Raw genomic sequence first — 26,915 nt, 5'->3', positions numbered from 1 at the left:
TTTGTCAAAATCAGACATGGAAACAATGTTGGCAATAGTCAGGTGGCTCTAACTTTTTATTGGTCCCCAAATCACTTCCAAATTACAAAAATCTCTACCAATCAAGACCGTTGTTAATAAACGAATTTTATTAATTTGTTTTAGAACAGCCCCTCAGATACATCTGAATTGGAAAACCAGGCCTGGATCTCCAAATCTAATTCATTACCTCCCTGGTTGATAAGACTGAGTTTGAAATACAAGGTCCCATATTATTCTTGAATATGTGAAGGAAGAGGGAAATCAGCATTCAAAATAATGTCTCACAGATCTTGCCATGAAGAGTGGAAGAATTTTTACTTAGAAAGATGAAAAATTGCCTCTGAATAAATTGCTCAAGTCAGGTTTTCAAGTCAAGACTATCTACTCCAAAGTACAAATGATTTCCATTACACAATAAGAATTAATGTTCTGACACAAATGAAAGTCAACATAGTTTTAAAAAATTATCTCGTTGATTCTATTTCTCAATAATTTATGTACACACACACACACACACACACACACACACACACACACAAATAGGTCATGTACCAAAAGGTGAACAGATTTTCACTGTTCAATTGTGTCCCATTTAAATTGCCTTTACCAAAGGTTCAACAAGAGAATTATATTATATTGTAGAAATGACTTAGGACTTATTATAGAGAAACTGCTTAGGAGTTAAGAACATTGGTGGATCTGCTTGAGAACTCAGGGTTGACTCTCAACACCCACATGTTGTTCATAATAGTTGGTATATCTAGTTTCAGGGGATCTGATGCATTTTTGTTTTGCCTCCAAGGGCTCTGCATACATGTGCACAGCCATATATGCAAGTAAATCACCCACACATATAAAAATAAATAATACGATTAAAATATACTACATGGTGTAAAATATACTTCACCAAAGCCCTGTGATCAGAAAATTTCCATATATGTATAAATGTAAACACAAACACACTATATATATATTCATATATATGAATATATTTTTCCACATAGATGTTACCATATGTATATATGTGATATATATGTATATGTATATGTAGAGAGAGAAAATGTGTGTGTGTGTTTTGGTTCATAGTTAATTTGATTTCTTTTTTTCCTCTCCATCTTTATTAAATTAGGTATTTCTTATTTACATTTCAATTGTTATTCCCTTTCCCGGTTTCCAGGTCAACATCCCCCTAACCCCTCCCTCTCCCCTTCTATATGTGTGTTCCCCTCCCCATCCTCCCCCCATTACACCCTCCCCCCAACAAGCAGCAGCTATCTTTCAATAAAAATGATCAATAGCCGAAAGAAAAATTATATTTCTAGAGAGAAAAACTGAATATAAAGTATACATGATTTTATATATAAAATATGAAATAGTTATCCAATAAAATTTTTTAAAAAATCTATTATATCAGAATTATAGTTTGGCGTGTGTGTGTGTGTGTGTGTGTGTGTGTGTGTGTAGACTTAAGATCCACTTTAGGCATATTTCAAGAATAAATACTTTAGTATTTACTCTAGTTACCTTGTTGTACATTAGACACCCAGGAATTATGAATCCTGGAGAAATGAATCTTTGATCAACACCTCCTCATTTTCTGTACACCTCAGTTCTTCATAATCATAGTTCTATTCTTTGAGTTTTATGAATTTGGCCTTTTCAGATTTCTCACACTAATAATGCACTATTTTTTCCTTCTATATCTGGCTTATTTCACTGTCTTCCCATTTCATCCTTGCCAACTGAGGATTTCCTTCCTTTTAAAGATTGACTACCACCTCTTCATGTATATATGGTCATACTCCATTTATTTTACTCATTCACCATCAATAGAGACCAGGAAATACTTCAACTAGGAAATGAACGATAATCCAAAGCAATGGATCTCAACCTTCCTGATACTGTGACCATTTAACACAGTTCCTCATGTTGTGATGATCCCCAAATTTAAATTATTTTTTTCTGTTACTTTGTAACTGTAGTTTTGCTACTGGCATGAATCATCAAGGAAATGTCTGTGTTTTCCAATGGCTCTGGATATTGTAACCCACGGGTTGAGAACCATTGATCCAAATGCCTGTAGAAGTTAATAGGTTTGCCTTCAAACAGAGAACTTAAACAGATGTTAAATTCCTACAGAAAGGTGGATGTTGATTTAACATTCAGGTCTGAACATGAAATTAGGGATAAAAAAGGGGATGAAATAGAGTCTGTGTGGAAACTTTCATGGATGGGATGACCATTAGAAACAGCATGTAGATTAGAGAAATGTAAAGTTATTTCAGGGTCAAATAACTTATGCATTATATCACAACCAGAAGACTCCACCTCCTGGCTTAAATCATTTCAGTTCACTAAGTTATTTACTCCAAAATCTAAGACCTCAGGAAACAAACTCATCATCTTGGACCAAGTAAAAAAGAACATATCCATGACAATAAAATGCTATGGAAAATTTTTAAAAGATTTCTATAAAATATATCATCAATGCAAAAATTTAATTTGAAAATATAATAATTGTAAGAGCTTATTCTTGGCTATTCTTAGCTTTAGTTTTATGGCCAAATTAAGAAAGTTTCAAGAAAATTTAATCTCTTCAACCTGCTGTTGATTAAAATGAAGAATGAAGCAGAAACCAAAAAGGTTTTAGAACTCTTCATTAAAATGGTAATGGTCAGAATTTTATTTTACCAGGCTGGCCAAGACTCACAGAAATCTACTCACCTTGCCCACTTCCTAGTGCTAGGATTATAAGCAATCCTCTCCTCACTATTTTAAGTTTCTTTGGATCATCTAGGATTACCCTTGGGGCATATGTTAATTTAGTCATGAATTCAAGAATGGTGCTTAAATTTATTAATGTATAAAAGACTGCTTGTCTCTAATTGTGTTGTGAGTTCTGATGTTCTACAAATTGTAATGTGTATTAAATATTGTTTACAAATGCAATTAGTTTCTTAACCAGTCACATTCCTGTTGTTAGTTTATTTTATCAGACTTAAAAAGTATGTCTTACTACTGGCTATATTTTAAGCTTTTGATATGCAGTGGGTCAGAAAATCAATTAGGATTACTGAAATCGTATGACTCACTTAAGAGTAACCACCACAGGTTTCTTGACATGGATTTGCACTCCTATGAGCTCTAGTTTTTGGTCAAATTCTAGATATTGAGGTTATTTGTAACAGAGTGCTATATAACATAAATTTCAATCCTGTTTAGTGACCAGGATACATGTCTCATGTCTAATAAGCATTAGACCATTACTGTGCATACAGAAATAAATTAAAAGCAGCGATTGTTATAATTAAATGTTCCAATTGTGATGCAATAAAAAAACACATGTGAAGGGAAAGTCTTTCAAGTTGCAAAGCAAGACCTTCTCCTTCTCATTTGTATAAAACAAGACAACATAGCCCTCTATAGTTCCAAGAAATACTCACTATCTTCCACGTTTTTCTTGGATGTAGCCCCAAATAATGAGTGCCCTGACTGGTAGTAAAGTCAGTGAAAGAGCATGGAGTACATCTGAGTCTATCAGAATCACATTGTTTGTTAAAAACAAAAAACACTTCTATTCCTGCTTCTCTCTGTGTAATATATTTTTAATTAGGCATTGGGCCATTAGGCATAAAGTACTTCCATTTCTTCCACCCTTATATTAAATTGTCTCAAATTATCATGATAATTAAATGAAGCCAATGAGAGGATAAAGATCACAGGAAACAGAAGAGCCAGTGGCAAAAAAATTCAGAGGCACCACTGTCTATTCTTGAGTGAATGGATGCAAGCCATGCATTATTCTGCTGTGGAGCAAGGCCTCAAGGATGCCCCAGGATGTGGAAATGACATACGACGCATACCCAAAAGATGTCAGAGATCTGGCATGTCCTTGCAGCTCACCCGTGTCACCTTAAGTAGGGTAGACACTCTATCTCAGGTATTCTCCTTACCTGCAAAATGAAGATAAAGATAAAACCTTTCTCTGCCTCCTGCCTGGATTTCTGTGAGATGCAAATGTAACAGTACTTAAGAAACAGTTTTGTACCATCCACTGGGATTCAAACAGTGATCCCTCCCATCCCCTCTGTGTCTAACAGCAAAGGGATATATGCTTCTGAAATCCACACTTGAAAAAAAAAAAACACGCCATTACCCAATAAGTTCATCCATTTCATCCATTTAATAAATACTCTGTATTCCATTCTGCTAGCAAAATGAATGTGATTTTACTTTTGTGCTTTGCTGGACTCCTTGTGACTTCTGTGGATAGGTCAATAAGTTGAGAAACGGTAGAAGACAAGGAGAGAATAAAAACATGATTTGAAAAGTTAATTAAGTTAATGGCTGGAGCCCAACATGATCTATTAGCGTTTGCAAAATAGGTTAATATGGGTTTACTGCTTTACATGCATTAAGAATATGGGTATTAACTTAATGTTCATCTCAAATATGTGTTAACTGTGACACTTGGGAATGCATGATTTAAAATAATCTTGTTTTGTGGCCCTTTCAACTTTGTGGAACTGTACCAAGAAAACGACTGATGCTGTCCTGATTCCCCTCCATCTATGGCTAAGGAAAGCAAGATCAGAGGTGCTGTATTTTATCACAGCCTTTGGGTTCAGTACCCATCAAATAACTGACTCAGCCAGGCAATAAAAAGAAAAAGCTGATTCTCAAAAATATGTACGTTTTGGTTTGAAGTTTTACTCCAACCACACAGTGTAGAAAACAGATATTATGTTCTCTTGCTTTGCCTGCCTTTGGAAATAAACCCCAATGATGTACATCAAGCAAGTTGTGCTTTTATAAAGGGACAGCAGATGAGAAAGTACAGGCAAAAATCCCATGAAGAAGCAAATAATAAAGAGAAATGTAACAGGACTCTGAATCAAATAAGACAATTGAAAAAATTAAAGTTAGGCTTCTGTGGCTTGGAGAGCCCATTCTACAAGTGTGTGTTTAGGGGTTGGTTATGTTAGGTGTGTATGCCTCCTGTTCACGAGCTTTATATACTTCAAAAATTGAAAAACCCCTGTCATAGAGTGTAAGAGAAAAAAAAAAGAGAGAGAGAGAATTGTAGCCGAAAAAGGTGACAAAAGGATGCTAAAATAGAGACACTAATTGGTCAGATTGCAAGTCATTTTGTGGGTGACTGTGACCTCTGGTGTTAATCTAGGGGAATTCCGGTACTTGCTTGCTTTAATGGAAGAAAGGAAGAACTCTAAGCAGGAAAGCTTCTCATCTGAAACCACTGATCTTTACTTGAAGTATTTTCTCTTTTCCCTCCCTCTCTTTTCACTTGCAGATGTAAGTGCAAAACACTACCCACATAGAAAGTACTCTTTGCTGTTTTAAATGGATTACATTGCTGTTTTTATCCTTATAACCCTATATTGCAGCGATTCTCAACCTTCCTAATGCTGTGACCCTTTAATAAAGTTCCTCATGATGTGGTGACCCCCCATCATAAATTTATTTCTGTTCCTATTTCATAACTGTAATTTTGCTACCTATTATAGTCATGATGTAAATATCTTGTGTTTTCTGTTGGTCTTTTGGGGTCGTGAACCGCAAGCTGAGAACCACTGCTATACAGGAACAAAGTCAGAACATTTACAAACAAACATTTGCATTCCAACTTAAAATGTCATCTACCAAATTTATTTTTAAAAGAAATATATTGATAACGAGGATGTCTTAATCTAGCACCTGTCATAATTAACACAATTATTAAAGATGCCCAAGCATATTTCAGAGCAAAGTTGAAACAACTGTTACGTTTCTAAGCCCATGGTTTCCATGATTCTGAAGGGCTTCCAGTCTGTCTTAGGAACATGTATTAGCAAGAAGTAGTTAAGTGTAGTCAGCTAACTCTAATGCGAAGACAGTGAACATCTCATTGACCTGCTCTCCATCTTTCTAGTCTCAGTGACTTTCTCATCATTATTTTATGAATTCTTATGGTGGCTAGGCTGAAGTAGTGAAGATTGCATATCTCAGAAACCCACTCCAAACCAAAGTATACATGTACACGCGAGCACACACACACAAGCACACGCATATTGATACAAAGTATGTATATGAATATACTTTATATATGATATATATAGTAATACACAGAGAGAGAGGTTCAATATTGTTTTCTATTTTGTTTCTGAAGCCTGTGAGAAGCTTTGACAGTGGTATTTAACAAAGCAGCTTCAGCAAGAGGGTGCAGCTTTCGTTTTCCTTCTGACATTTTAGGCAGTCTAGAATCTGATGTGTAACTTGAAATGAGTAACAGCCACTGTGGTATTTGGGAAGAAGTCTATGGAATCTTTTCTAAATTAATGAGCAGGTGATGAACATATTAATTTTTTATACATTCCTTTGAAGCATCTCGAGATAAAAATGAGTCAGACGTTTCACTCAATCATCAGCGAAGATCTATAAAAAGAGGTCTATATAGCTTATTGCAAAGTGTACTAGAAGATATTGGGTGGATTTTATTTTTGAATTAAATTTTATTAAATTTTATTCTTGAATTAAATTTCTTCAGAGTAAAAGATGAATTATTTGGGAGCTTTCATTTTACATTCGATGTAGTCATGTACATGTGTTGATATACCCAGTTCTTTTTTGTTGGACAGTTCCCTCACATAGGCTACCGTGGCTTCAAATCCTTTATGTCTGTGATGATGGTGCTTCCCAAAAATGGAGACTCAGGCATGGACGACCACGCCCTTCTTTCACTGGAATTATTTTTTGTAATATTGCCCCTCACATATGCATTTGTGCATTACCAGCGGCCCTAAAAATTCAACAAACGTCTTCATTCTAAACACTATTTTTCCTATTTTGGAGATACAAAAAGGAAATCACAATAGATAATAAAATGTCTTTGATTTTTAGCCACTAAAATTCAGTTCTCAAGCAGAGCCACTGAGAAATTCAAGTCCTGATTTTTCATTCTCTTCTATCAAAGACTAGGACTAAACACATTCTCTCCTTTTCCTTCTTAATCTATTTACTTGTTGTGTGCACGAAAAATTTTTAAATTGCTTAACACACTTGCAAGGAATATCCAGAAGTAAATTATTCACTCAATGGCACGGAACACAAACACACACACTTACAAGCAGATACCAGGTAAGCAACTTTAGGGCAGCGGCTGACTAGAATGTCACGAAATTGGATCCAGCTGAGAATTCCAATTACCTAATGAAAGCGATCCGCTTTCGCTTTAATTTCTTGGTCTAATCTGTTAAACAGTAATCTCCACCAAAAAACCCCACTGAAATCACAATTCAAATTTTAAACATTTAACTAGCCAATTTCATCTTTTATTTCCTCCTTCAGGGAGATAGGAATTTTCATCCTCAGGGAAATACAAACGTAAGGCTGAATAATGGAGGATTAATCAAGAGCCCTCAAAGAGACCTCCTACTGTTTTGTTTGTGTATGGCTCAATAAGGACACACCATGGCAAAATTCAAAGTGTAATTTTTAGTGGTTTATTAGAGAGCGATTAATCATTATGGCTGTTTAAACACCCTGTCCAAGGGCAGCGATTATTCAGTCGAGTCGTCACCAGGTATTAATTGGCAGTCAGATGACTACCAGCATCTGTCAACCTGCACCAGGCCCCGCGCCGGGCCACTGCAGTCTGGTCTGGACAAGGATGCTTTCAAGGCGTCTGCGCATTAGTGACCCGCCTTTGCTTTGTGTCTGTACTGCAGGTCTGGAGGAAGAGGAGAAACAGAGAAGCCGGCTGTCTGCGGTAGCTAAGCAGCCCCTAGACCCTGAAACAAACCTCCTCTAATCCTCCAAAGTAGCCCTCGGACCTACCCACTCAGGCTGCTGGACCGCCTGAGCGCCAGAGTCCGGGACCTAGCGGCCAGGGGCGCCAGCCCCTCATGTTCGGGAGAACGTGCAAATGTGAGCAGGCGCTTCCGGGGAAAGCCCTCCGCCCCCGCCAGGGGGACCCGGGAAGCCCGAGCGGGCTCCTCCCCGGACGCCGGGGATCCCCTCCTCCGGCCCCGCCCCCTCCTCCCCCTGCCCCGGCGTCGCGAGGTTAACCCTATCCGCGCCGTGGCGCTCTGGAGTAGGAGCGACAATGCCGCCAATCCCAATTGTGGGACTCCGGGAGTTAGGCGACCGGGACAGCTTCCTGCTCTGGGTCAGATGTGATCCCTCGGTTGCCAAGCCAGGCTTCCGGCACTGGCTTTCTCCCAACGCAGATACATTCTCATAGGCAGTCGCTAAACTTTGTTTTTATTCTCCCCAAAGCCGGTGCCCCCGCATTTACTTGGCTTGCCGCAGCCTGCAGCCCACTCTCAGCACGACGATGGGGGAGACACAGTGGGGAGAGCAGGTGCTGCCTTGCAGCCCTACGAGGCTAGAGGGCGGGAGAGTGGCTTGGGTTTCTCAATGTCTGGGCACCTGCCCCATGACCGGGGTGGCCAGACATGCTGCAGTGTCCCAGGCAGGTCCTTCAGGTCAGCATGTTCCGTACCAGTCAGGGGGCTGTGGCCATAGAGCGAGAGCTACTGCTCTCCCTCCCACCTCTGCAGCCCGCCGGTGTGCATGGGGTGGGGTGGGAGGCTCAGTCTTCCTAACCAAGGTCCGGGACGCGCGCGATCCGCAGGTGGCATCCCTGCCCTCAAGTACCCTCATCCTGGCCGAAGCAGGCCTGAGCCCCCAGGGGTTTTCATTCTGCAGGTTCCCCACCCAACCCCTCTCACACATGCTCCCCTTAGCCCCGCGCGCCCCAAACTCAGTCTCGGTCCCTGCAGGTGATGTCATGCCCATTGTTTTGGTGCGCCCAACCAATCGGACTCGCCGCCTGGATTCTACCGGAGCCGGCATGGGCCCTTCCTCGCACCAGCAGCAGGAGTCCCCGCTCCCGACCATAACGCATTGCGCAGGGTGCACCACCGCCTGGTCTCCCTGCAGCTTTAACAGGTCTGACATGGAAACCCCATTGCAGTTCCAGCGCGGCTTCTTCCCAGAGCAGCCGCCGCCACCGCCGCGCTCCTCACACCTGCATTGCCAGCAGCAGCAACAGAGCCAGGACAAACCGTGCGCGCCCTTCGCGCCCCTCCCGCACCCTCACCACCACCCGCACCTCGCGCACCAGCAGCCGGGCAGCGGTGGTAGCAGCCCATGCCTCCGGTGCAACAGCTGCGCCTCCTCCGGTGCCCCGGAGGCGGGGGCGGGGGCGGGGGATAACCTGTCCCTGCTGCTCCGCACCTCATCGCCCGGCGGCGCTTTCCGGACCCGCACCTCCTCGCCGCTGTCGGGCTCTTCGTGCTGTTGCTGCTGCTCGTCGCGCCGGGGCAGCCAGCTCAATGTGAGCGAGCTGACGCCGTCCAGCCATGCCAGTGCGCTCCGGCAGCAGTACGCGCAGCAGCCCGCGTCCGCCTCCCTGTACCACCAGTGCCACAGCCTGCAGCCCGCCGCCAGCCCCACAGGCAGCCTGGGCAGCCTGGGCTCCGGGCCCCCTCTCTCGCACCACCACCACCACCCGCACCCGGCGCACCACCAGCATCACCAACCCCAGGCGCGCCGCGAGAGCAACCCCTTCACCGAAATAGCCATGAGCAGCTGCAGGTACAACGGGGGCGTCATGCGTCCGCTCAGCAACTTGAGCTCGTCCCGCCGGAACCTGCACGAGATGGACTCAGAGGCTCAGCCCCTGCAGCCCCCAGCGTCCGTTGTAGGAGGAGGTGGGGGTACGTCCTCCCCGTCTGCTGCCGCCGCCGCCTCATCCTCAGCCCCAGAGATCGTGGTGTCTAAGCCGGAGCACAACAATTCTAACAACCTGGCGCTCTACGGAACTGGCGGCGGAGGCAGCACCGGAGGCGGCGGCGGCGGCGGCGGCGGCGGCGGCGGCAGCGGGCATGGCAGCAGCAGCGGCACTAAGTCCAGCAAAAAGAAGAACCAGAACATCGGCTATAAGCTGGGCCATCGGCGTGCCCTGTTTGAGAAGCGCAAGCGGCTCAGCGACTATGCGCTCATCTTCGGCATGTTCGGCATCGTGGTCATGGTCATCGAGACCGAGTTGTCGTGGGGCGCCTACGACAAGGTACCGGCTTTAGCTCCTGAGTACACTCCTGAAGAGGGAGCCAGGTGGTTGGGATAGGCTCTGGCGGGAACCCCTTGCCTAAGAGATCGCAAGTGTCTCCGGAATCATCAGGCATACCTCCCGGAGCAGCAGAAGCAGCTAGGACGCACACCCGTGGTCAGCTGGGCAACTCAGAGAGTTAAGTTTTCCGGGTGCTGCGTGTCCAGCCCCTCCAGGCGTGTTAATAAGTTGCTCTTGGAGTCGTTGGGGGAAAGCAAGCATGTTCCTCTCCCGGTACTCGTGTTTCGGAGGCACCTTTCAACCTAAAGTACTTAAACTCCGGAGCGACTTCTAGGTTTTAGAGAGTCAGGTACCTTGTTTCACTCCTTGGTGGTGCGTAGCTCGCAGCTAAGCTATGAGTTTCCCCTTGCTCCTGGTTCCTCTCACCGGGGCCTTATGGCTAAATAATCTGCATCCCAGAGCCAAGACAGATTGTCCCCCTCTCGAGTCCCCTGCGTTGAATTAAGTCAAGTCCAGGTGCTCGTGCTCAGAACTGACTCCTATGGCCTGGAAAGTGATTGAAAGTGCTTCTTTCTTAAAGTGTTCCATCTGTGTTGCAGGCGTCGCTGTATTCTTTAGCTCTGAAATGCCTTATCAGTCTCTCCACGATCATCCTGCTTGGTCTGATCATCGTATATCACGCCAGGGAAATACAGGTAACACAGGCTCCACTGTTTTTTTCTGAGTAACCAGAAGCCATGCAGACAGCATAGGAGAAAAGCAAGACAGTAGGGACCTTTTCCAAGCAGCTGTGTCCTTCCTTGAGGTTACAGAAGACACATGCAGTGTTATCTCAGCACCTGTCCTGTCCTTTCAGAAAGCTAAACAAACAAACGAATCTACAGGGGCATGTAAACAGGCAGACCTTTCTGAGATAGATTTGATAGCGTCTTAAGATTTTTCCCAGCTTCTTTAGGTTGATCCACTTCCACCAGACAAATGTTTATAAAGGAACAATACACACAATCCTGAATCTGTGCAGCAGTGTCTGTTCTTGTTTAAGACACTTTTTAAAAATGAGTAAGTCATTAGGGGAGGAAGCCTTTCCAAACTATTTGCTATAATTATAAGAGAATTAGTTCACCGTTTCTGTCAACATGGGAAAGGCACCCTCCTTCTCTTCTAACATGTTTTACAACAGCTTATTTAGTTTGTAAAGCCTACAAGCTACTAGTTTAGTCTGAGCTTTTTAAATGTCACTTGAAAGTTAAAGCCGATGCTGTAGAGCTCTCTGAACAAGAAAATGTCTGTATTGCTCTATTAGGTTTGACTCCTAGTCTCGTTAGTGGTTTTCTCTAACCCACTGTCAAATGTAAGTATTAAAGTTTGGGGCTTTCGATAACTAGAGTCTTTAAAACTAGATTGATATTTTCAGGCTTAGAATTTATAAGTCTGTTTTTGAGCCATCATAAGTCACTGGTAAGACTGGTTGGACTCTGAAACCTGTAGGTTTAGACTACCTTTGAACAGAAAATGTTGAATGGACTTGTCAGGCGGCTTACTGCCAAGTTAGCTTATTTTCAAATTAGCAATTACTGAGTTCACAGGAAAGATAAAAGAGCTCAATTTTAATGACTATCCAGACAGAATAAAGATACAGCTAATTCCAAGATGCGGAGGGGAAAAGGACCTCCTTTTGTTTCCTTGTTTGTTAATGTGTTTTGAAGGGATGCATAGAGAGACAGAGGGGAGAAAGAGTATTTGGTAATGACAGACTAAAGCACACATGGTGGAATTTTTAACATTAGGACAATATATAGATTCTTTAGTGCAGTCCTCAGGATGGTGGCATTTTGAGATTCTTCCAGAGGTCCTCCATGGTACTCTGCTGTGCTTTAAGCCTGAATCACTTTGACTTGACGAGTAAAAGATAAGAAATGATTCTTTGACTTAGTTTCCGAATGCAAACAGTCAGAGGAAATAAGTAGTCTTGCCAGACCAGGTCAGAAGGGGCCCGAAGTAAAAGCAGGCATTGCGCCTTCCCAACTTCCTCCAGCTTTCCTCCTGAGCCTCTTCACCAAGAGTTTTGTACCGTTGAATGTACTTTCTCCCGGCTTCCCCTCGAAACACAAGAATTCAGTTTATGAATAGGGCTAAGCTCATAATGCTACTCTGAGATTTTATAGGGTCTTAAGAATAGTTTAGAGTGTTTGGCATAGTTAGGTTAAACCATGCTGGAATGAGATACCTTGTCGATTATACGTCGATTGACCTTAAACTTTCCAAGTATTGACTGTTCCCTCTGAGCACATGTAGATAAACAAGCATCCACTGGGATGGGGGTTACTCATATTCTCTTTAAGAGCAAAATGTCCTTTTAAAAACACAAACTTTTAAAGACTTTTAGAGTGAGCTTTTTTGACATGACTCAGGTATAAAAGGAGTTTCCCAGTTTTACTTATGCACCCCCAAATTTTGATATAGGTTAAGAATTCTAGAAATGTACGAAAAACTAATAAATGCAAGCTATTTTAAGATTCTTTTATGCTTGAAATACTGCCCTCATTGGCTAATTTGTATAGTTTTATTATGTTGATTAGACAGTCCAACACAAAGAGGAAGGCTGGGACAAGGGTTGGTTCTCTGGAGAATACACACAGCGCATTTATCTACCGTTCATAACTCAAGCATTAAAATGTTAGGTTTTAAAGCTGGGCTTATTTATAATTTATTGCTGCCCCTAACCCTGCCATGCTCACTATGATAACTACAAAATCAAGGCCTGGGTAATAATGTCTAATCATTTTGGGTACAGCTTTTACAAAAATCATTATTTGACCAAGAGAAATTCCTCTCCCAATACTTTTGTCTGCAGTGCTTCTTTAAAAATTAAACAAAACGGGCCTCAGCAGGTAAGAGCACATACTGCTCTTGCAGGCCAAAACTGTGTTGGGTGCCCAGCACCCACATCTGATGCTGCACAGCTGCCTGTAGCTCCAGCTCCAGGGGGTCCTCTGGCCCCAGCATTTTTGTGCATATACCCACACAGACACACATAATTCAAAAGTAAGGTCTTTTAAAAAGTTCTTAAGTTCTTTTTTACAAAACCGGAAATGAGAAATATACACGGAAACTCTGGACCCACAATCAAGAAGAACCAGGGGAAGGTGGAAGCTTCTCATTTGTCCAGTGGACATCATACTTTAGCCTGAAGCTCTGAGAAACTGGGTGGGTGTGGTTATGATCTTTATGGAAAATGAGTAGTTGTGTCTTTTTAGCATTACTCATATCATATGGGGCATATATATCTTTCATATAATTGTTTAGGCTAATAGTCACTTCAGAGTTTAAAGAAATCCAAATATATTAGGAATTCCAAATACATTGATTTATCTTTGAGGTAAGGGAGTGAGTACAGGGAAGGTGCATTTTGGAGCAGGTCCTCGATTGTCCAAGAATGACAGGGTTTTTTTTTTTGTTGTTGTTTGTTTGTTTGTTTGTTTTGGCATATTAACTATGATGATTAGAGAGTGAGAGCTATCTAGGGCAAGTTACTGGTGCATGATGTCATTTTCCACCGCACTCAGAAAAAGTGTTCTAACTGAGGTAGGTCTCAACATCTTGCCTGAGAAATCCTTTACCCAAGCCCAGGGAGGCCCTGACATTTTTACCGAGAACCTTGGAAAGCAAGGCTCAATGTGACCTTTGATAAAATGTTTATACATGATGTGGCAACATGAAATGGCTCAGGTGACTTATGGGTAGAAGGGCTTGGAATAAAATAGTGCAGTGGGAAGGTTTTAGAACACTGCACCATAGTGCATTTCAGCTTTGGGGTCATTTTTTCAGTACCACAGACAGCTCAAGGCATACCCTACACTTATAGTTCTTTCACTAATTACTTTCATTCCTTGCAACCAAAACTGAAATTACTGTCTTTTGTTTTCTTTTGTTTTTTGTCAGAATGCTTATATAGAATTCAACAGAGTAGGAGAATATATCTAGCTAAGTAGATATTGGACTTTTTCAAGTATATATTTGGCTTTTCTTTCTGCATCAATCAGCAAATCCAGACACCCCTCCCCCAGGTTCAAGAATAAAGCACATATATAAATACACTTTAACACATGCCTATGTGACTACCATCTTTTGACAAATGCAATTGACTATAAGGAATGTTATTTATTCAGTTTGAAATTTATTTTTGTGTGTGTGATACTAAATCAATAGCTTTCTACCTCATGTCTCCAGAAACAAAAGCAGAAGCATGATTTTCAGAGACATTTCTTTTTGTCCTCACCCCTGCATTAGGGCTGGAGATACATTTTTTAACAGAATAAAGATAAATGAAAATCTTATCCTTCAGAAGTTTTGAATTTGGATTTCATTTAATCTTTTTAACTTTTTATCTTCATTTTTTTTTGTTCCTCATGGCAACAACTTGAGTACAAAAACAAGTTGTTTAGTATTTTTATACTTGCCACAGCAAGATTGGAAAATGGAAAAGAAAGCCCCTTGGAGTGCTAAATGATCTCTCTGGGTCTTATGGAACTCAGAAAACTGGCAGGCCCTCTACATTAAATTGGAAAGTATTTTTATTTTGGTAATATAATTACATGATAAATAGCACATTTAGCTTTCCAAAGCTCATTTGTAATGGAACTCCTATGCATTTCTTCCAGGTTTGTTGTTTTCAGAGATGGATTATGTAGTTCTATAAGGGGAAATATTGGAATTAAGTGTTCTTTTCACTTGTAAACCATGGCCCCATAGAGGAGGAGGGCTTGCTGAGGATGGGATCTCAGTGGCCTGACTGTCTCTTGGACAGCTGGGCAAGGTTGACTTCTCACTGGCTGGTAGGCTCTGTGTGCTTCCTGCAATAGAGGAGAGACGTTGGCTTTCTCACTTCTCCAGGGAGAAGACTGATGCTCCCAGACCTAAAAACACTGCACATAGTTATTGTTGTTTTTAAAAAGTAACAAACACATAAATCAAAATGCACAGAAGGCTCCAGAAAATCTGGGAAGTTACATTCTATGTACACTCAGCCTGTTTCTCAGAGTTAACCACTCTGTGTTATGTATCCTTTCAGGTGCATAAAATCAAATATTTAGATGTAGCTATATTCATATATAGCTTGCTTTCATTTCTTAATACATTCCGGGGGTGTTTCCTTCTCATCAGCTCCTAGTAACCTGGCTCACTCTTCTCTTGTAGATGGGTCCTTTACTATTTTATGAAGTTCTGTGCATTGCTTTGTCAGCCCTGTGATGAGTGCTGATGAGTAATTTGGAGCTTTTAAAAAAATGTTATATATATTTTAATATATGTGATGTACATAGTATATGCACGTTATATATTTATATGTTGTATATAATAGGATAATAATGTATCTATATTATTGTTATGTGTTGATAGATAGATAGATAGATAGATAGATAAAGGTGAGTTATAGATTTCATCAGTAATATTGCTGATTCAATGTTAATAGAAGAGGTATAGCTCAGTGCCCAGCATTGACAAGATTTTATGTTTGAATCTTAGTACCAAAACTCCCTTTAGAAAGACTAGGCCCTCCATGTCTATATTCTCGAATGTTATTATTCCTCTATAACATGCCTAATAGTTTGAATGAGGTTTTGGAAAGTTTAAGAAGGCTAAAAAGTTAGAAATTATCTTAGATTCACATTAGGGACTGTTGTGTCTACGAAGTAAATGGAAGCTATAGCTACAGGGGGACTATTCGGTTCCATAGATGCTGGTGTGGGAAGCTCACTCACTCTATCATGTGATTAGCAGCTCAGTGACTGATTCTCTATCGCCCAGAACTTCCCCATCAGTGATGATGGCACTCAAAAGCCTTTTGACCATGTGCATACTGTAGTAACGAAATCACTCAGGACTCATTCTTTCCTCCTGCCTGTGTAAAGCCCTCTGCATTATTAATGGTTGTGGCACTAAATAAAGTGAGCCTGGTATGTTTACAGAGCAGCATCACAAATGAATGGAGAGTCGAGCTTCAGGTTTACCTCTGGTGGCTTGGCCTGACCATCTGTCCCATTTATGGGTCACTTTGTGTGTGGGAGGAAGGAAGGGGCCCTGGGCACTGTCATCATCCCAGACCACATTTGGCAGAGTAGGCTAAGGAAGCATGTGTTGATTTAATGCCAGAGGAATCACATTTGATCAGAATGTGGGTTTATGGGAGCCTTTTAGAGAGAATTTCTTCTTGTAAAGGGAATAATATGTTATTTGTTACTTTGAAAGTACATTAAGCTGCTTACAGGAAGGGGACTAGTAGTCATCTTTTAGCCCCTTTCCTACCCACCCTGAGAACATCCATCATGACATCTTAATAGAAATATTTCGTCAATTGCTATGTGACCATTATTCCTGGCAGGCTGTGTGTTCCATCATTAAACAATAGTTTTAGATGTTTGGAGAGGCTGGACAGTTTTCTTTGTGTTAAAGTGAAGTCTGCTTTTACTCATTCTCCCATAATCAACGCATTGCAGTTTTCTAATCAGGCACACTTGTATATGTCTGTTATACCAGGGGACTCCAACAGAAAGATTACTGTTGAATTCAAGGACAGTCTGCACCACATAGTGAATTTAAGTCTAGTTTGGGATACACAGAAAATTCCTGTCTCAAAATACAGAAGAAAAATGCATAAAACAACAATAATCAAAAGTGAGCTTTTCAAAATACAATGGTAAGGAATATGGAAAGGCCCTTTTCTTATAGAGCTGACACTCCAAGGAAGTGAAGCAAGGAGAAAATAGAAACATTAATTAAATAAAAAAAAAAATCCTTGCATGTCTGGTAAAAGCCACAGTGAAGATTAAAAGATGCTGTGGACAGAGAGGAAGACGACGGAGGACTCTCTAAGGAGGTAGCATTTAAACTGTCACCCAGAGGGAAGGAAGCAGCCGGTATCAGAGTCCATGTTAGCAAAGACCTGTGAAAGGCCTAAGGAATAGGAGGAGTAACCTGTGCTAAGTAAATCACTGTAGCCCAGTGGAATGGTACTATACAAGATCTGAAGGAGTACAAGGACCTGTTCTGGAACCTTCACAAAGCCATGGTAAGGATTTTTAGTACAGTTGTCAAATCATTGAAGTGTTTAAAATAGAAGAGACTCATGTTCTAACTTAATGTTCCAGGAGGATCGTTTTATTTTACATTGAGGGAATGGGCCAGGAGCCTGAGTGGCAGTCTTCAGTGAGGTTTGCAAGCAGGATAAACTTATTCATGGGTCTGAGGTATCTGCTAGGCAAGGGCCAATGCAGAGATCACTCCTGGGGCTCTCTCTAGGAAAGTTGAGTTCACGGTATAGAAAAGGAAAGATTAGCTAGAACTCGTGGTGCACTCTTGGGATCCTAGAAGCTGAGGCAGGAGGATCCCAAGTTTGAGTCCTACCTGTATTATGTGTAGAGTTAGATCCCAGCCTAGGCAACTTAACTACAAAATACAAAATACAAGAGCAGACTGGGAATTATTCTCAACAATAGCATAATTGCTTGACCGGCATCCCTAGCACCTTGATTCAGTGCTCCGGTAGAAAACTAACAGCGAAAAACAAAACAACAAACAAAATCCAAAGATTCACAGTGAAGGATAGGATATGGAATCAGTGTTATATATTTGAAGCTATTCTGATTTATAGACATACATACATACATATATCTCTATCTATCTATACACACATACACACACACACACACACACACACACACACACACATCTATATGAGAATCTGAAGTTTGGGAGAAAGGTCTGGACTGGGAATTGAATTTAGACATCATCAACATAGACTTTTTAAGCCCACAGGAACTGATGAAATCACTGAGAGAGAACAGTAAAATGAGAAGGCTGGGAGGCGATCAGATCATTTTCCGACACCTGGAGGTTGAATAAAGGAGGACCTAGGGGAAAAAAAGAGAAAGAGAAAGAGCTGCCTTTGTGGAGGAGGGCGAGACAGGGTGCTAGAAGCAGAGGAGCACTTTGCACCCTATTGAATTGCTCAGGTCTGTTAATTGGGGAGCAGGCATGCTTTTTAGATTTGGCAAGTTGAAGGTCATTGCTGACCTTGCTTTGCAGTTGCGGAGGAGAGATAAAGATGGCAAACTGTAATTTCCAGCATAGCAGAATAAATTGACTCTTTCACATTTAAACATTGCCTAGGTCCCTTTAAATACCCTCCCAATTAACCAGTTCTGGCTTTGCTTTTTGAATATTCCTCATTGGGCTTTGCATGCCCCTGATCACATTTTTCTGGATGTAGTCCATTTAGGTGAACTTATTCTGCAAGCAAAGTCAGAAATGCCCCAGTGTATCCAGTCAGGATCACCAAAACAGTACCCCTGTTTTGTTGGCCATCACTGACCTCAAGTGGTCATGCTTCACGGAAACTGTTGCCACGTGACACTTACAAAACTCATTATTGGATGAAATGATTGGCTTTATATTTTCAGATGTTGTTAAGTAGTGTGTTATCTCATTGCAGTGTCTTAGCTTTTCAGTACTGTTTGAGAAAGAATGCTGGTGTTTATATGACACACACTTCTTCAGGTTCAGAACGGCTTATGTGTGGATGGTGTGTGGAGTTCACCTGGCTACAGTGCTCATGCTGGGGCTCTGTTCTCTTGTAGCACTGGGTCCCTACCAGCACTGGTTCTTACCCAGACTGTGTGCCTGCCACTGACCTGTGTACCTCCTTTGTCCTAGTTTTGGACTGGCAGTCAAGAGCATACCTTTGAAATCCATGCTCATAGCATGGGAGAGCCAAGGCTAAGGTCTAGAATTAGGCCTCATTTTGTTGCATACCACCTGCTTGTTCATTAAGTAACACGGCTCTGGGTGTCTTGCCTATTAACCACCCCTGATTTCTCTACTTTTGCTCCAGGAATATCAGAAGAACTTATGTGTTCTCTTGCTGAAAGCCACATATTTTAAGGGAATTGCAATGTCATAATAGCCCAGTCTATTAAGGATGTCCAAGGACACTGGGATGATTTGCTTCTAATTTTAAGCATTAGCATATGTTTCATGACCTAATGCCTCTTGTCTTAGAAATGTGGTCCGTTTTCCTCTAGACAGTACAATTAATAACTACTCACATGTGGAAAACTATAAAGCATAGGAAAATATAAAAAAGAGCTGCAGATCAGTCATCCCATCACTTCAAGGGTAGTTTTTCCCACTGAATGGGGCTTATGTGGAGTAGATGAGGATACATTGGCTACACAGTTCTATAAAAGAAATAAGTTCCTTGATGCATTTTTTTCATGCTATTTCTATGCCAAGACATGTTCTCAATAGCTGTGTTTTCTCGTATAGCTGTGATCAGTTGAATTATTTTTCCTGATTTTTGGATCCTTAAAAAAATAAAATTAAGCACATTTTTAAAACTAAGTTTTCCCTAATACCCTTGTAAATAAACTTACTTTGAGTATCTCTGGTGATTTCCTAAGGATCGGCTATCAAGAGACCAGTTATCCAGTTAAACGATGTGATTTCAAACAGCTCTGGTTTATAGAATAATCCTCTCGAAAGTTTCTGTCACTTTTTTATTATTACTGGAAATACTTACAAATGACTTTTTTAAGTACCAGCTTGCCATGATCTATGTTCTGGCCCAATGTACCAGCAAAGCTTTTGAGTATTGTGTATAAGACTAGTATGTGCCTCAACGCCCTCCCCCCAAATTATAGTTTTGATTTTTTTTCTTAGTAAACCTGCCCCCTGAACAGAACGATCTGATCTGTTTTGGGTTGTTTACAGTTTTTGCAACACAGCCTCCTGGCTTTGTGTCCTGCCTCTGGAGTCAGTCAGTCTGGATTCCCTCCAGGTTCTGTCACTAATTAGCTGTGTGACCTTGGACAAGTTGCTGAATTTCTCTGAGGTTGTGCTTCCTTGCCAGTCAAAACGGGGTGACAGAGTACCTGCCTCTCTGGGCTGTGAGGAACATTATTAAAGACTTCTTCTGTCTAAGTGGATTTCATTCAGATTCTTGTTGTGAGGGAATCCTCTGCCTGAGGAAAAATGCAAGCATGTCTTTTGAGGTTGGGGTTTCCTGTCTTCAAATGAGTAGGAGGAACAGTTCTGATCTACCCTTGGCTTGGCTTCCTCCTGGAAACATAGCTCTTTCTACACTGAGTTAACTCCTTCAGATCTTGCACATCTCACTCCATCTTCCTCAACACTAATTAGGACCCTAGTGACTTAACAGAGTTAAGCAGGCACTCTGAAAAGTCTGCATAGGGAATAATTTGGATAATGGAAAATTCTGGCATTAAACCCCCTGCTGGAAGGATACACTTAGAAAACAGCCCTAGGCAAACATGTAAACTTCAGCAATCCCTAGTACTTGGGTCTGTAGTCACTGTGAGTCCGCAGTTTATTTAAATTAAGGGAGCCCCACCCCCACCCCCACCCCCACCCCCAGCAATCGCTACACCAACTTTACTTTCAGCAAGTATTTTATATAGTGGTTCACCACCAGCTAAGAAGTCCTTGGAGTACAGTGATCTGAAAGAATAGGAGGATCTTCTGGTGAAACATGACCAATGATACCTCAAAATTTGCCCTCTCCGCTTTGGCAATTGATTTACTTTTAACCAGGGAACTTGATTCATTACAAACATTCATCAGCTGAGTGTTTATTATGCCAGACTCTAGTTTTGAGGATTGCACATTTGTTGGTTTAGTTTGGGACTTTAATTTTTAATTCATGGGGCACCTTGGGGGTTTAAACTTTGTGAAGTTGAAACTTCCAACAGGTAGACAAGAGCTCCCAGTTAAATTTATGCAAAAGATATTTCCCCTTTGCCTTCTTTTTTTTTTTTTTTTTTTTTCCTTCTTTATCAACTTGGGTATTTCTTATTTACATTTCGATTGTTATTCCCTTTCCTGGTTTCCCCACCAACAACCCCCTAAGCCCTCCCCCTCCCCTTCTTATGGGTGTTCCCCTTCCCATCCTCCCACCATTACCGCCCTCCCCCTAACAATCACACTCACAGGGGTTCAGTCTTGGCAGGACCAAGGGCTTCCCCTTCCACTGGTGCTCTTACTAGGCTATTCATTGCTACCTATGAAGTTGGAGCTCAGGATCAATCCATGTATAGTCTTTGGGTAGTGGCTTAGTCCCTGAAAGCTCTGGTTGGTTGTCATTGTTGTTCATATGGGGTCTCAAACACCTTCAAGCTCTTCCAGTCCTTTCTCTGATTCCTTCAACAGGGGTCCCGTTCTCAGTTCAGTGGTTTGCTGCTGGCATTCCCCTATGTTTTTCCTGTATTATGGCTGTGTCTCTCAGGAGAGATCTACATCCGGTTCCTGTCAGCCTGCATTTCTTTGCTTCATCCATCTTGTCTAATTGGGTGGCTGTATATGTATGGGCCACATATGGGGCAGGCTCTAAATGGGTGTTCCTTCTGCCTCTGTTCTACACTTTGCCTCCCTATTCCCTCCCAAAGGTATACTTGTTCCCCTTTTAAAGAAGGAGTGAAGCATTTGCATTTTGGTCATCCTGCTTCAGTTTCATGTGTTCTGTGTATCTAGGGTAATTTGAGCATTTGGGCTAATATCACCTTATCAATAAATGCATACCATGTGTGTTTTTCTGTGATTGGGTTACCTCACTCAGGATGATATTTTCCAGTTCCATTCATTTGACTATGAATGTCATAAAGTCATTGCTTTTGATAGCTGAGTAGTATACCATTGTGTAGATGTACCACATTTTCTGTATCCATTCCTCTGTTGAAGGGCATCTGGGTTCTTTCCAGCTTCTGGCTATTATAAATAAGGCTGCTATGAACAGAGTGGAGCACGTGCCTTTGTTATATGTTGGGGCATCTTTTGGGTATATGCCAAAGAGAGGTATAGCTGGGTCCTCAGGTAGTTCAAAGTCCAATTTTCAGAGGAACCTCCAGACTGATTTCCAGAATGGTTGTACCAGTCTGCAATCCCACCAAAGATAGAGCAATGTTCCTCTTTCTCGACATCCTTGCCAGCATCTGCTATCACCGGAGTTTTTGATCTTAGCCATTCTGACTGGTATGAGGTGTAATCTCAGGGTTGTTTTGATTTGCATTTTCCTTATGACTGAAGATGTTGAACATTTCTCTAGGTGTTTCTCAGCCATTCGGCATTCCTCAGCTGTGAATTCTTTGTTTAGCTCTAAACCCCATTTTTAATAGGGTTAATTGTCTCCCTGCAGTCTAACTTCTTGAGTTCTTTGTATATTTTGGATATAAGCCCTCTATCAGTTATAGGATTGGTAAAGATCTTTTCCCAATCTGTTGGATGCCATTTTGTCCTAACAACAGTGTTCTTTGCCTTACAGAAGCTTTGCAGTTTTATGAGATCCCATTTGTCGATTCTCGATCTTAGAGCATAAGCCATTGGTATTTTGTTCAGGAAATTTTCTCCAGTGCCCATGTGTTGGAGGTTCTTCCCCACTTTTTCTTCTATTAGTTTGAGCATATCGGGTTTGATGTGGAGGTCCTGGATCCACTTGGACTTAAGCTTTGTACAGGGTGATAAGAATGGATCAATCTGCATTCTTCTACATGCTGACCTCCAGTTGAACAAGGACTATTTGCTGAAAATGCTATCTTTTTTCCATTGGATGGTTTTGGCTCCTTTGTCAAAAATCAAATGACCATAAGTGTGTAGGTTCATTTCTGGGTCTTCAATTCTGTTCCATTGGTCTATCTGTCTGTCTCTGTACCAATACCATGCAGTTTTTATCACTATTACTCTGTAATACTGCTTGAGTTCAGGGATTGTGATTCCCCCAGATGTCCTTTTACTGTTGAGGATAGTTTTACCTATCCTGGGTTTTTTTGTTATTCCAGATGAATTTGCAAATTGTTCTGTCTAACTCTCTGAAGAACTGGGTTGGAATTTTGAGGGGGATTGCATTGAATCTGTAGATTGCTTTTGGTAAATGGCCGTTTTTACTATATTAATCCTGCCAATCCATGAGCATGGGAGATCTTTCCATCTTCTGAGGTCTTCTTCAATTTCTTTCTTCAGAGGCATGAAGTTCTTATCATACAGATCTTTCACTTGCTTAGTTAAAGTCAGACCAAGGTATTTTATATTATTTGAGACAATTATGAAGGGTGTCGTTTCCCTTATTTCTTTCTCGGCTTGTTTCTCTTTTGTGTAGAGGAAGGCTACTGATTTATTTGAGTTAATTTCATACCCAGCCATTTTGCTGAAGGTGTTTATCAGGTTTAGTAGTTATCTAGTGGAACTTATGGGATCACTTAAATATACAATCATATCATCTGCAAATACTGATATTTTGACTTGTTCCTTTCAATCTCTATATATTTGATCTCCTTTGGTTCTCTGATTGCTCTGGCTACGACTTCGAGAACTATATTGAATAAGTAGGAAGAGAGTGGGCAGCCTTGTCTAGTCCCTAATTTTGGAGGGATTGATTCAAGTTTCTCTCCATTTAGTTTAATAATAGCTACTGGTTCGCTGTATATGGCTTTTACTTTGGTTATGTATGGGCCTTGAATTCCTATTCTTTCCAGGACTTTTATCATGAAGGGGTGTTGAGTTTTCTCAAATGCTTTCTTAGCATCTAATGAAATGATCGTGTGGTTTTTGTTCTTTCAGTATGTTTATATAATGGATCACGTTGATGGTTTTCCGTATATTAAACCATCCCTGCATGCCTGGGATGAAGCCTACTTGATCATGGTGGATGATTGTTTTGATGTGCTCTTGGATTTGGTTTGCCAGAATTTTATTGAGTATTTTTGGTCGATATTCATAATGGAAATTGGTCTGAAGTTCTCTTTCTTTGTTGGGTCTTTGTGTGGTTTGGATATAAGAGTAATTGTGGCTTCATAGAAGGAATTCGGTAGCACTCCATCTGTTTCAATTTTGTGGAATAATTTGGATAGTATTGGTATGAGGTCTTCTATGAAGGTCTGATAGAATTCTGCACTGAACCCGTCTGGACCTGGGCTCTTTTTGGTTGGGAGACCTTTAATGACTGCTTCTATTTCTTTAGGGGTTATGGGGTTGTTTAAATGGTTTATTTGTTCCTGATTTAACTTGTCTACCTGGTGTCTGTCTAGCAAATTGTCCATTTCCTCCAGATTTTCAAGTTTTTTTGAATATAGGCTTTTGTAGTAGGATCTGATGATTTTTTTGAATTTCCAATGGCTTTGTTGTTATGTCTCCCTTTTCATTTCTGATTTTGTTAATTTGGAAACACTGTCTGTGCCCTCTCGTTAGTCTGGCTAAGGGTTTATCTATGTTGTTGATTTTCTCAAAGAATCAGTTTTTGTTCTGTTAATTCTTTGTATAGTCCTTTTTGTTTCTACTTGGCTGATTTCAGCTCTGAGTTTGATTATTTCCTGTCTTCTACTCCTCCTGGGTGTATTTGCTTCTTTTTGTTCTAGAGCTTTTAGGTGTGCTCTCAAGCTGCTGATATATGCTCTCTCCTGTTTCTTTCTGCAGGCACTCAGAGCTATGAGTTTTCCTCTTAGCATAGCTTTCATAGTGTCCCATAAGTTTGGGTATGTTGTACCTTCATTTTCATTACATTCTAAGAAGTCTTTAATTTCTTTCTTTATTACTTCCTTGACCAGGTTATCATTGAGTAGAGCATTACTCAACTTCCATGTATATGTGGGCATTCTTTCCTTACTGTTATTGAAGACCAGCTTTATGAGGTAATCTGATAGGAAGCATTGGATTATTTCTATCTTTCTGTATCTGCTGAGGTCTGTTTTATGACCGATTATATGGTCAATTTTGGAGAAAGTACGATGAGGTGGTGAGAAGAAGGTATATCCTTTTGTTTTAGGATAGAATGTTCTATAAATATCTGTGGAATCCATTTGGTTCATGACTTCTCTTAGTCTGTCTATGTCTCTGTTTAATTTCTATTTCCATGATCTGTCCATTGATGAGAGTGGAGTGTTGAAATCTCTTACTATTATTACGTGAGGTGATACATGTGCTTTGAGTTTTACTAAGGTTTCCTTTATGTATGTAGGTGCCCTTTATTTGGAGCATAGATATTTAGGATTGAGAGTTCATCTTGGTGGATTTTTCCTTTGATGAATATGAAGTGTCCTGCCTTATCTTTTTTGATGACTTTTGGTTGAACATCGATTTTATTCGGTAGTAGAATGGCTACTCCAGCTTGCTTCTTCAGACCATTTGCTTGAAAAGTTGTTTTCCAGCCCTGTACTCTGAGATAATGTCTGTCTTTGTCTCTGAGGTGTGTTCCCTGTAGGCAGCAAAATGTTGGGTCCTCATTGTGTATCCAGTTTGTTGATCTGAGGGTTTTTTTGGGGGGGGGGAATGAGTTCATTGATGTTTTGAGATATTAAAGAATAGTGATTGTTGCTTCCTGTTATATACATATATGGATGTGAGATAATGTTTGTGTTGCCTTCTCTTTGTTTTGTTGCAAACCGATTAGTTTCTTGCTTTGTCTAGGGTGTAGCTTGACACCTTGTGTTGGGCTTTACCATTTATTATTCTTTGTAGAGCTGGATTTCTGGAAAGATATTGTGTAAATTTGGATTTGTCATGGAATATCTTGTTTTCTCCATCTGTGTTAATTGAGAGCTTTGCTGGATACAGTAACCTCGGCTGGCATTTGTGTTCTCTTAGGCTCTTTATGACATCTGTCCAGGATCTTCTGTCCTTCACACTCTATGGTGAGAATTCTGGTGTAATTCTGATAGGTCTACCTTTATATGTTACTTGACCATTTTCACTTACTGCTTTTAATATTCTTTCTTCATTTTGTGCATTTGGTGTTTTGACTATTATATGACGGGAGGAGTTTCTTTTCTGGTTCAATCTATGTGGAGTTCTGTAGGCTTCTTGTATGTTCATGGGCATCTCTTTCTTTAGGTTACGGAAGTTTTCTTCTATGATTTTGTTGAAGATATTTACTGGTCCTTTGAGTTGGGAGTGTTCACTGTCTTCTATACCTGTTATCCTTAGGTTTGATCTTCGCATTGTGTCCTGGATTTCCTGTATGTTTTGGGCCAGTATCTTTTTCCGTTTTACATTATCTTTGACAGTTGTGTCAATGATTTCTATGGAATCTTCTGCTCCTGAAATTCTCTCTTCTATCTCTTGCATTCTGTTGGTGATGCTTGTATCTACCACTCCTTGTCTCTTCCTTTGGTTTTCTATATCTAGTGTTGTCTCCCTTTGTGCTTTCTTTATTGCTTCTATTTCCATTTTTAATTTCTTCACCTGTTTGATTGTGTTTTCCTGGAATTCTTTCAGGGATTTTTGTGATTCCTCTCTATAGGCTTCTGCTTGTTTGTGTTTTCCTGCATTTCTCTAAGGGAGTTCTTTATATGTTTCTTGAAGTCCTCCATCATAATGATCAAATGTGATTTTAAATCTAGATCTTGCTTTTCTGGTATGTTTGATATTCAGTTTTTGCTTTGGTGGGAGAATTGGGCTCCGATGATGCCATGTGTTCTTGGTTTTTGTTGCTTGGGTTCCTGTGCTTCCTCTTGCCATCACGTTGTCTCTGCTGTTACCTTGTTTCTGCTATTTCTGACAATGGTTAGACCTTCCTATAGGCCTGTGTGTCAGGCGGGCTGTAGACCTGTTTTCCTGTTCTCTTTTAGCCAGTTATGGGCACAAAGTGTTCTCCTTTCATGCATGTAGTCGTTCCTGTCTACTTGTCTTCAGGTGTTCCTGTGGGCGTGTGTACTGAGTCCACCAGGATGGTCACGTGGAGCTGGAAAGTTGGTCTTGCCTCTGGTATTGGGCCTGGAGTCGCTTCTCAGATCCATGTTTCAGCTTTCCATGAGGGCAGCAACCAGAA

The 26,915-nt window shown here is 41.0% G+C and overlaps 1 protein-coding gene across 5 annotated transcripts in view; it reads left to right on the top strand.

The window, feature by feature from the left end:
• Positions 1 to 7,531: 7,531 nt before the first annotated feature.
• Kcnn2 (potassium calcium-activated channel subfamily N member 2) overlaps positions 7,532 to 26,915 on the top strand; it is a 148,767-nt gene continuing 129,383 nt past the window's right edge. For 2 of the 5 annotated variants that reach the window (XM_032885843.1, XM_032885842.1), the window contains exons 1-3: positions 7,532 to 7,944; positions 8,802 to 10,093; positions 10,693 to 10,788. In XM_032885843.1, coding sequence (XP_032741734.1) covers positions 7,923 to 7,944; positions 8,802 to 10,093; positions 10,693 to 10,788 — 1,410 coding nt within the window. In that variant the 5' untranslated portion in view covers positions 7,532 to 7,922. Of the gene's footprint in view, positions 7,945 to 8,040; positions 10,094 to 10,692; positions 10,789 to 26,915 lie in introns of those variants that run through there. The other 3 variants (XM_032885844.1, XM_032885840.1, XM_032885841.1) reach the window with 3 other exon arrangements.

The sequence above is a fragment of the Rattus rattus genome, chromosome 15 (assembly GCF_011064425.1).
Source record: "Rattus rattus isolate New Zealand chromosome 15, Rrattus_CSIRO_v1, whole genome shotgun sequence".
Lineage (NCBI taxonomy): Eukaryota > Metazoa > Chordata > Mammalia > Rodentia > Muridae > Rattus > Rattus rattus.
Note: the sequence above shows the minus strand (reverse complement) of the source record. Positions and strands in the feature narration are given on the sequence as shown.